Raw genomic sequence first — 11637 nt, forward strand, 5'->3', positions numbered from 1 at the left:
TTTACACTTGAAGAAAGAGACTTCATTATTTCTAATTTAAAGTACAAAGGAATTGAGTCTTTGTCACAAAATCTGATTTTCTAATATCTATTTCTTTGCAATCCAATTTCGTAGACCTTAGATTTTTCAAACTATGAATTCTGATGGATCAAATAGTCCAAATTTGAAATATCAAGGGTTTTCACCATCAGGTTGCCAAGATATAAGGATTAGAAAATTCGAATTTATAGCGAAAACTCAATTCCTTTACTGTACTGCATGACATAATCTAGGTTTAAAATTTTATTAACGATCTATTTCGTCGCCAGCACATGATCGGGTTGTTCCGATCCAATCTCGGAGTTTTTACTGTTGGAATAGTTTAGCGTTGTAAGTTTTTTTCTGTTGGAATAGTTTAGCGTTGTAAGTTTTTACTGTTGGAATAGTTTAGCGTTGTAAGTTTTTTTGTTGGAATAGTTTAGCGTTGTAAGTTTTTTTCTGTTGGAATAGTTTAGCGTTGTAAGTTTTTTTCTGTTGGAATAGTTTAGCGTTGTAAGTTTTTACTGTTGGAATAGTTTAGCGTTGTAAGTTTTTTTGTTGGAATAGTTTAGCGTTGTAAGTTTTTTTCTGTTGGAATAGTTTAGCGTTGTAAGTTTTTTTGTTGGAATAGTTTAGCGTTGTAAGTTTTTTTCTGTTGGAATAGTTTAGCGTTGTAAGTTTTTTTCTGTTGGAATAGTTTAGCGTTGTAAGTTTTTTCTGTTGGAATAGTTTAGCGTTGTAAGTTTTTATTAATATGCCAGGGGTTGTAGCAATAAAAAAATTTAATATAATCAGAACATTCGTAGTTAATCCTGTATTAAAAATTTATTATTAAACAGTTTTTTCTTTAATTTTTTTATTTAGTTTGATTAAGATTATCATCAAGCTGAAATCCTGCTTCATTATTAGATGATGTGAGAAACCTAAATAAAGAAAGAATTAAAGGATTAAAAATTAATTTAGAATAATTTAGAATAACGTTGAAGGGACTGGTTAGTGTGATTAAAAGTGACAATTTATTTGTTGCATCTGGCTTTAATCCTTGGACTGACCAAGATTGACGGAATTTTCCTTATTATTAAACTGATAGTATCTTAAATATAACTATTTGCATCAAAATTTAAAGGGCTTATTTCCAGAAATTAATAAAGCATATCTATAATTGAATTTATTGAACTAAACAGCTTGCTGATATATTTTAAAAAAGTATCTATTTCCAACATTTTTAAAATTACAATAATTAATAGCAAAGGCATGTTCCTGGTTAATTTTATGCAAAAGTTTTCAATTTAAATAAATATCCGCCATCTTGAAAAAATCTTATAAACAGTCTCTTTTACAGTCTTGAAATCTTTTTACATTTTCACAAATCGATAAAACTTAAAATTGACCTCACTTGGGGTAGGGGAGAAGGACTTAAACTTCGACAGTAATGGTTCTCAGTCAGATAGAAATCTTAAACAAAAATTAAATGTTTGTAAAGTAAAAAAATAAATTAAAAAAAAATAATAATAAAAAAGAAAAATAAATAAAAAAGGTTGACAGAAAAAATTTACCTTTAAGATTTACTGAGTTATGATCGAATGGAAGAAAATGATTTCTAAGTTTTAAATCATCATCAGATCTATAAACACAACATCAGATGTATAAACACAACATCAGATCTATAAACACAACATCAGATGTATAAACACAACATCATTTCTATAAACACAACATCAGATGTATAAACACAACATCAGATCTATAAACACAACATCAGATGTATAAACACAACATCAGATCTATAAACACAACATCATATCTATAAACACAACATCAGATCTATAAACGCATCATCAGATGATCTATAAACACAACATCAGATCTATAAACACAACATCAGATCTATAACCACAACATCAGATCTATAAACACAACATTAGATCTATAAACACAGCATCAGATCTATATAAACACAACATCATATCTATAAACACAACATCAGATCTATAAACACAACATCAGATCTATAAACACAACATCAGTTCTATAAACACGATTTTAAATCATCATCTAAGTGGATAATGACATATTTGAACATTCATTCGTATACATAATTATGCAATTATCGTTTCTTTACCTTTAATAACCTAGTACCTCTTTTTGTGCTTAGAATGCTTTCAAAATCACCAAAGGGATAAAATTTGTTTGCTGAATTTTCAATTTAGAACATAAATTGTCCATTTCGTATTTTATTGATAATTATAAAGAAAAACAAAGAAATTTCACGTCTTACGTCTTACTTGGTTTCAAAGCATAACTGTTTTTTTTATTTAAAGAGCTATTTAGAACAAGAAAAAAGGCTTTGAGTTTTTAATATGCTTTCAAATAAAATTGTTTTTCTCCTTCTTAGGTTTAAAATCAGAACTAGAGGACCTACGCGGGGTCTAAAAGTAGAGGACCTACGTGGGGTCCAAAACTAGAGGACTTACGCGGGGTCTAAAACTAGAGGACCTACGCGGGGTCCAAAACTAGAGGACCATCGCGGGGTACAAAACTAGAGGACCTACGTGGGGTCTAAAAGTAGAGGACCTACGCGGGATCCAAAACTAGAGGACCTTCGCGGGGTCCAAAACTAGAGGACCTACGCAGGGTCCAAGACTTGAGGACCTAGGCGGGGTCCAAAACTAGAGTAACTATGCGGGGTCCAAAACTAGAGGACCTACACGGGGTCCAAAACTAGAGAACCTACGCGGGGTCCAAAACTAGAGGACCTACGCGGGGTCCAAAACTAGAGGACTTACGTGGGGTCCAAAACTAGAGGACCTACGCGGGGTCCAAAACTAGAGGACCTACGCGCGGTACAAAAGTAGAGGACCTACGCGGGGTCCAAAACTAGAGGACCTACGCGGGGTCCAAAAGTAGTTCCAGTTCTTTTACATCAAGTTTACCTTTTTCTTTCTTTTGATTGGAAAGCTTCAAATTTGCACAACATTTCTTTAAATACCCACGTTGTCATTAAAAACCCATCAAAGATAAACAGTGATCTTTAAATCGTCTCTTAAAAGTTATTTATCATGTTTAATGGCAACACTTTAGTTTATGTAGTGGTACTTAATCAGATAACAAGGAAACTTTCATATTTTCATCATTTAATATTTATTCTGAAGATATCAGATAATGTCCTTAATAACGGAACCATAAAACGAATATATTGTATGTTGAATAGTTTATAGGATTAAAGATGGGCATGGTTTGACTTTTTTATTTCAGTAAAATCGTTCGTTCAATAAAAAACGTTAGGTTTTCATTGACATATTCGAAAAAATCATTCTTTTGATTAATAAATATTGCTTTTAAAAAAGTTTGTTCCAAATATCATTCGTTCAGTAAAAACGATAGATTTTTAAAAATCTTTTGGAAAATTCGTTCGTTCAGTAAAAAAACCGATTTTAAATCGTTAGTTTTTTCGTTTTTAAAAAACTAAAAATTTTTCATTTCCCTGGATGATTCATTTCGTTCGTCCATCGTTCGTTTTTTTACGAGCATTTCGTTTGTTAAAAAAACAATGCCCATCTCTATATAGAATATATATAAGATTCCCATCTCTAAATAGAATATATATAAGATGCCCATCACTAAATATAATATATATAAGATGCCCATCTCTATATAGAATATATATAAGATGCCCTGAATAGAATATATATAAGATGCCCATCTCTAAATAGAATATATATAAGATGCCCATCTCTAAATAGAATATATATAAGATGCCCATCACTAAATAGAATATATATAAGATGCCCATCTCTAAATAGAATATATATAAGATGCCCATCACTAAATAGAATATATATAAGATGCCCATCTCTAAATAGAATATATATATAAGATGCCCACTAAATAGAATATATATAAGATGCCCATCTCTATATAGAATATATATGAGAAATTACCTAACGTCTACAGGATAATAAGCATCTACTATTTTAGAAACGAAATCAGGGGGTAACACGGGAAACCTAAAAAAATACATTTTGCTTTCAATCTTGTTTTTAAACATTAAAGGGACTGTTAACTTCATTTTAAGGGACCCTCCGTTTATGGCATGTCCGATTAACTACAGGGTGTCCCACGAAACATGACGTTGATGAACAGTTTAAAATGTCTTCTTCCATAATTTGTTAATTTGTTTAATACCAAAAACAATACTAAAAATGTTAAATGGGAGTCTTGTTATAGTAAAATTTATTTCAAAGTAAAATATATTCAAGCAAAAGATTTTTTTTAACGAAATAAACTGCAAAAAGCCTTTAATATCTAATGCAATATTGGGAAGACGACATTCATAACTATTCATCAACTGTCATGTTTCGTGGGACACCCTAAACTAGAAAGCTTTATCTGATTTATAATTTTGAAAATTGACTATTTTTAATCATGGGTTCTCTACAAAAGAGGTTTGCGCATTTCTTCTGCAGGAAAACTTTGTATGAATTATAATATTTAAACTCTTTATATCTTCCGCATCAATTGACCAGATAATGGATTTAAGAGTCCCGTTGTGAATCATGCATGCCACTTTTCTTATTTGAATGGATGGTCACCTGAAATTATAACCACAGTCCCTTTTCATATGTTTATTATTACTTCTGAGATAAATGTTAATCTTATTTTTATAAAGGGGCGCAACAACACCACTCCCTCTAGAGGGAGTGTGGTGTAAATGTAAAAGGTAAATTTTTTGGGCAAAATCAGACAAAATTAGAAAAAATGTCAGAATGAAAATGTCAAAATCATAAGATAACAATATTTTTACACCACATATCCCCCCAGCCCCCCTCTAACCTAATATCGAAGTTGCGCATATCCCCCCCAGCCCCCCTCTAACCTAATATCGAAGTTGCGCATATCCCCCCAGGCCCCCCTCTAACCTAATATCGAAGTTGCGCCTATGAAAGTTGCATTTTTTCTTATTGTCCAATTCACCTGCTATTATTAACATATTTCTGGGACTGGGATGAAGGCTGATAAATTGGATATTTTCTTGATTGGTTGATATAGCAGTTGGTCGGTTGATTGCTGAAGAAGTTGGTCGGTTGATTGCTGTAGCAGTTGGTCGGTTGGTTTGTAGTTTGATTAGTTGATTGGTCGGTTGATATGAAAATGTTTAAGAAACGACGACATAAACTTTCTTCTTCTTTTGGAACCAAAGCTGAGACAAATCTTCTTAATAGAAATTTAACATTTGATTAAAACATATTGTATATACAGTTGTTTTAAAGATATAAGCTTTAAAGGGGCTGTGAGCACAATTTCAAGTCACCCTACATTTATGAAATTACGCTTACAGTCCCTTTATTTACATTTGTTGGTCTATTTTTATCAAGAGAAACTTAAATTCCTCTTAAAAAGTTTTCTGAATCCTTCATTAAGCCTAAATTTGATGCTTTGAGTTAAGCTAAAAGTTTTAAAATGTTTTATTGACTAAAAAGATATATTTTAAACCTTTTAATGAGGTAGCAAGCTAACACGGTGAATGGAAGAGTGAAGAAAAATAGAAATGAGAGGAGACCTTAAAAAAAATAGGTTGAGGTTTGTTTTGTTAACTTATAAAACAGTGTGTCCTAAAAAAATGGAAATGAAATGACGACTTCTATATCGTCTTTGTTATTACGCTGACACAATTTTATTATTTATTCATTATAGGTAATCGATGATGATTTTAAAGTCGTCTCTTAAATCCCATGTTTGTTAGGACATCCTGTATTAAATATCCGGTGCCCCCCCGGTTCAACATTTAACAATTCAACGTTTAAAATTCATCCATTTAACATTAAATTTATATTATTCAAATCTTTCTTGTTTTTCTGTAGAGCATTCCCCCTTGTTACCCACAAAGGATAAGACTTTAGAGACGACTGCACGGAATTTGTTCAGTCTTGTTTCTTGCACGCAGGGTTCCCTGTAGCTGTAAAGTTGTTTCTTTCTTTGCCAGATTATTTAATTCACAGTCCCACGACACATGACAATTGGTGAATATTTTAGAGTGTCTTATTCCATATTTTGTTAAGATGTTTGATACCAAAAACAATACTAAGAATGTTATATGGGAGTCAGAGTAAAATTCAATTTAAAAGTAAAATGTATTTGAACAAAAGGTTCTTTTACGAAATAAACTGCAAAAAGCCTTAAATATTATAATACAGTATGTAAAAGACGACATTCAAAACTATTTTTCAACTGATCATGTTTCGTAGGACACCCTGTACCTGAGATAAACTGCATTCAAGAGAGAAGACTAAAAAGTAAAAACCTTTATACTGGCCCATTAAAAGATTGATAATCTTAATAACCTGGAATGATGTAAATTGAGTGATACTTTAACGTCGTCTTTGATCTTAGAAATAGTTTGCGGCATTTAACATTGGACACTCAAATTTAGCAATATTTTTTGGGGAAACAATAATCACAGAACAGCCATTTTCAAAATGTGGTCTGTCATTTTTAGCTCGCATAAATACCAGAGATATTAGAATTGCAATTAATTAAATAAAACCATGAAAATGTCTCATTCTGAACGAAATCATTCACATCTCCGGTAATTGTAAAAGCACTAAAATGGCAGACCACATTTTGGAAATAGTAGAACTCTGATAATTGTTTCATAAAAATTAATTTCTAAAATGAAGGTACCAATGTTGTTGAATACTGCAAACTATTCCTAAGATCAAAGACGACTATAAAGTATTAATTAATTTACATTATTCCGACTTATTTAGACTATAACTGTAGGACAACATTAAAGGGAGTGACCGGCTAGGTAACATATTTGTACAGAAAGTGTTATGGAGAAAAAACTTAGGATTCATTTAAAACCAATGAGACGTTTTCGCAGTGTATAATTTCTAAATAAGAGTGTAAATTCGTTGTAAAATTTCCCCTAAAGGGACAGTCCGCAGAAAGAAGTGTTTTAGAATCATTTAAAAACCTGGACGAAAAATGTACCAACAATTCAACAGTTAGCTAATTTGTTGTTTAGGAACATATTTTTTTAATAGAAATTTGTATGTTTACCTGTTAAAACAAGAGATAGATCTTGTATTCCAGGTGATACAAGAATAGTGTAGAATATTAACCCTCCTTCAGATACCTGATACAGATACAGATACAGATGCAGATAAAGATGTAGACACAGATACAGATACAGATACAGATATACATTTAATTACAAATACAGACACAGATACATATACAGATAAATATACATGCAGACACAAATACAGATAAAGATACAGATACAGACATACATTCAAATACAATGTACATGCAGACACAGATACCGATAAAGATTCAGATACGGATAGAATTGCAGATACACATACACATACAAATATAGATTTAGACACAGATACAGATACAGATACAGATAAAGATGCAGATGCAGATGCAGATGCAGATGCAGATGCAGATGTAGACGCAGTTACAGATACAGATAAAAATACATATATACATACAGACACAGATTCAGATACAAATAAAGATAGAGATAAAAATACAGATACAGATACTGATACAGATGCAATTACAGATAAAGACACAGATACAAATAAAGATACAGATACAAATAAAGATACAGATACAAATACAGATACAGATACTGATACAGATACAGATACAAAGATTTATATATAGACCCAAATCCAGATACGTAGATATGGAGACAAAAGAGAATATTGATAGCTAAATAAGGATTTGATAAAGTTTTCCATTTCTATTTAATGTACAATGCTAACTGATTTTTTTAAATGTTGCGCGCGTTAACGTCTCCCATTGCACTATAAACTGTTAGTAATTACTGAAAAGAATTAATAATCGTCTATTAAGTTTTAAAAACTGTTTGAAGAAAGTAAAAAAAAATATGAAATTATCATGGTAGTAATTTTTTCGTATTCAATCGGGAACAACTTGGATCCGTTAAAATCTTTGAAAAAGTATTGAAAATTAAGAGAGTGGCCGGCAATGGTATTTCTCAATTGAAATTTTCTCAATAAATAAATTATTTCTTTTTCATCAGTATATTGAATTTATTATTCTTTATGAATTTGTTCGCAGATCTCTTCAAATTCTTCAAATGTCTTCTTTTCAATAAAAATTCCAGGAAATCTACAGAAAATATTGTGAACAATGAGACATAACGGAAACCAATAACTGAATAAGATTACTTACTTTCGATGATAATTGTTAATTTGAATTGAATGATAATAAAATAATTAACAACAGAATAATAATCTGAATAATAACAAGAAAAATAATAAATAATCACCAATAGAATAATAATCAGAATAATAACAAGAAAAATAATAAAATAATTACCAATAGAATAATAATCAGAATAATAACAAGAACAATAATAAAATTTATCACCAATAGAATAATAATCAGAATAATAACAAGAACAATAATAAAATAATCACCAATAGAATAATAATCAGAATAATAACAAGAACAATAATAAAATAATTACCAATAGAATAATAATCAGAATAATAACATGAAAATTAATAAAATAATTACCAATAAATAATAATCAGAATAATAACAAGAAAATAAATAAAATAATTACCAATAGAATAATAATCAGAATAATAACAAGAAATATAACTTTTGTTTCGCTTTTCATTTCTATCACCCTTTCAAAATATGAAAAAGTTAAAAAACAGAAAAACTAGATCAAATAATATTTTTTTATTATACACAAGTGTGTCAAGAACTGGCGTTGTTTAGATCTCCAGAATGTGCAATGTGCAATGTGCATGCAGATACAGTGAGGACCAGAAAACTGTGGAGATGGAAGAAGACATTTAAACAATAATTAAATGTACTTCATGTTGTAACAAAGCAACTAGTGTTACTAATACAAGTTTACTTTTTCTGTGAAACTAGTCAGTTTATGTACACTGTACAATTGGCTCAGATGATATGATGTATTTAACACTTCGGCTGCTGTAATTCATAAGGCAAGGGTTGCTTATGGCAATCATATCTTTTATGGTAAATGAAACAGGTGCCCTATAATTGACCTAAAAGATATACTTCAAGGATGACTTCGTCATGAAATAAAGTGGGTTGCATAAAACTGTACAGTAGGAAGACGACTGTTTGACTCAGTTGTAATGATTATAAATAGTCCAATGAACTTGAAACACAGCAAGTGTTCAGAGACCGTTCTCTCTCTATAAATAGTGGTCGTGTAGTTCACGTACTTTGGGGGAGGATATGTTGGCCTCTAGGATGTCTCATGCTAAATATCACCGTACACTTGACCAATATAGGAGACGTCAAGTTGTCGACCAATGTAGTTTATAGAAAAAACGGCCTCAGTGCTGTACACACTGTACATAGTCCTTTTCTAATAAGTAAGTATATTTTCAAGCTATACTGGTAAAACTATTTACTTTACACATCAAAATACACAAAAGATGGCTTGAATGTCGTCTTTCCATTATCAGTCTACAGGTTCGCTTTTTTAAGTATTTTGGTTAGAGGACACTTGTATATTAACAAAAAAAAGTTAGATAATGGTTGTAAATGACGGATTTGTTAAATATTAATCCTATTCATTATTCTGGTGTCAAAGATTTGTATTTCTTTTTTTAGATAACTTCAAGCGACTCGCTAATTTTTTCAAAGAATGACATGCCAGATTAACAACTTCTGTCTGACAAGGGGTGAATGAGATATCCTTAATAGCTGAAAATTTTAATATTTTTAACATTGATTTGCAGATTTATACTAAAGAGACGCGAGGGAAATTGTCAGAATTTAACATCTATTAATGTAGAAAGTGAAAGGAAAATTAAATAATAATAATCTCCTCAGATGTACAAGATGTCAAGTTCCCAAAAGAACGTTTTTTTGTGACTTATCCATGTAAATTGTTATTTTGTAATTCAAACAAATCTCAAAAAAACTTGTGTAGCTTAACAGCCCGTGTAAAATGAGTGTTATCTGTTGACTAAAGACCTGTAAATCTGTATATTTACATTCAACAAACTTTGTTTATATTAAGTGTAAACGTTGACTTCGAGAAAGGTAATAACTACTTTCTTAGGATTTATAAATATATTTTTAGGACTGTGTTTTCAGAGCGACCCCATACCTACCAGAATACCTCCACAGTTTATATATCATTTCTCCGATTGTAAAGTTTTATCACATTTATAAAAAATTTAACTATTATTTAAAGTAGACGTATCCAGGATTCAATCCTGTACAAAGGACAGAGTTTGCTCGAAATATTCATCCCTATCGTTAGCGCTATGTTCGGCACCTCCAGGGATCATGGCTAGCAGCTGGCTCAATCAAAAAACACTCAGAATAACCCTTAATACTTTACTAAAATGATCATCCTAGGTTACTTCAGTCTCATGCTTAAAGGGAGTGACCGGCTATGTAAGGTAGTTGAACTGAGTATGCAGTGTTGTGGACAAATTCTGAAGGATTCATTTGAGACATATAAAACTTTATAAAGATCTGTAAATCCTGAAATTGAGCGCAAAGTCGACGTTCAAAATCGTACTTTTGGGTGGATACGTTTCAGAATTTTTTTTTTTAAATTATTAAATAACGACGATATACAATGTAAACAAAATTCTTCATTAAACTAATTTGTTGTTTAGGAACAGGTTGAAAAAATAAAAAATTAACTCTTATCATCGAAAATAAGTAATTTTATTCAATTATTAGCTTCTTTAATCTCTCTTTAATCAAAGATTTTCTGGAATTTTTACTAAAAAGACAACATTTGAAGAATTTGAAGAAATCTGCGAGCAAATTCATAGAAAATAAGAAATTCAATATTATTATGAAAAGGAAATGATTAATTCTAACTTCCATTTATTGACAAATTTCTTTTGAGAAATATGTTCCTAAACATCTTATTAGTTTACTATAGAATTTTTACTATAATTTTCGTCATCGTTATTTAATAATTTAAAAAAAACCGATTCTGAGATAGTACCCACCCAAAATCATGATTTTGAACGTCGACGTTGCGATCAAACTCAGTAATTTAACATCGTGGAAACGTTTTCTATGTTTCAAATAAGTCCTGAAGAATTAGTTCACAACACTGCATATTCAGTTTAACTACCTTACATAGCCGGTCTGTCTCTTTAAGATGGAAATCAAACATACAAACGAAATGGAATAAAATAAGCCAGTGCTGTAAAAATAAGAAATCCAAATTTCTAAATTGAAAGAAAGGTTAAAATATTATTCGAGATATTGGAAATATTTTATCCAAATGTGAAAAGACCACTCTAGTACTGTTGTTTAAAATTGCTGAACATTTGATAATTAATGAGAGATCATATAAACTGATCTGAACTTTGAATTGGCCAATCAAAATTGAAAATAGAAATGTTTTTGAACTTGATCCGGATCCATACACACCAGACTCCGGATTCAGTTCCGTATCAAAATAAAATAGAAAGTAATCACTAGTTTAAACAATATCTGAACTAAGCGAAATGTTTTATGGGTAAATTAAATGTTAAAAACTAAAAATGTTAACTATAAAATAATTTTCCATGATTATGTACTCACAAATATACTGGTTTAAAAAATAAA

The 11637-nt window shown here is 30.5% G+C and overlaps 1 protein-coding gene across 2 annotated transcripts; it reads right to left on the reverse strand.

The window, feature by feature from the left end:
- Positions 1–817: 817 nt before the first annotated feature.
- On the reverse strand, positions 818–10062 carry LOC111701610 (uncharacterized). 2 transcript variants are annotated; one of them, XM_023472973.1, is made up of 8 exons: positions 8630–10061; positions 7081–7156; positions 5512–5578; positions 4993–5232; positions 3960–4025; positions 1575–1642; positions 1410–1473; positions 818–941 (listed from the first exon to the last, which is right to left on the reverse strand). In XM_023472973.1, the coding sequence occupies exons 1-8, from the start codon at positions 8684–8686 to the stop codon at positions 875–877; spliced, it is 705 nt and encodes a 234-aa protein (XP_023328741.1). In that variant the 5' UTR covers positions 8687–10061; the 3' UTR covers positions 818–874. The 2 variants fall into 2 exon arrangements, with proteins under 2 accessions (XP_023328741.1, XP_023328742.1); XM_023472974.1 differs by having other exon boundaries at positions 843–941; positions 1415–1473; positions 8630–10062.
- Between the last annotated feature and the right edge of the window lie 1575 nt (positions 10063–11637).

This window comes from Eurytemora carolleeae, unplaced genomic scaffold (genome assembly GCF_000591075.1).
Source record: "Eurytemora carolleeae unplaced genomic scaffold, Eaff_2.0 scaffold233, whole genome shotgun sequence".
NCBI lineage: Eukaryota > Metazoa > Arthropoda > Copepoda > Calanoida > Temoridae > Eurytemora > Eurytemora carolleeae.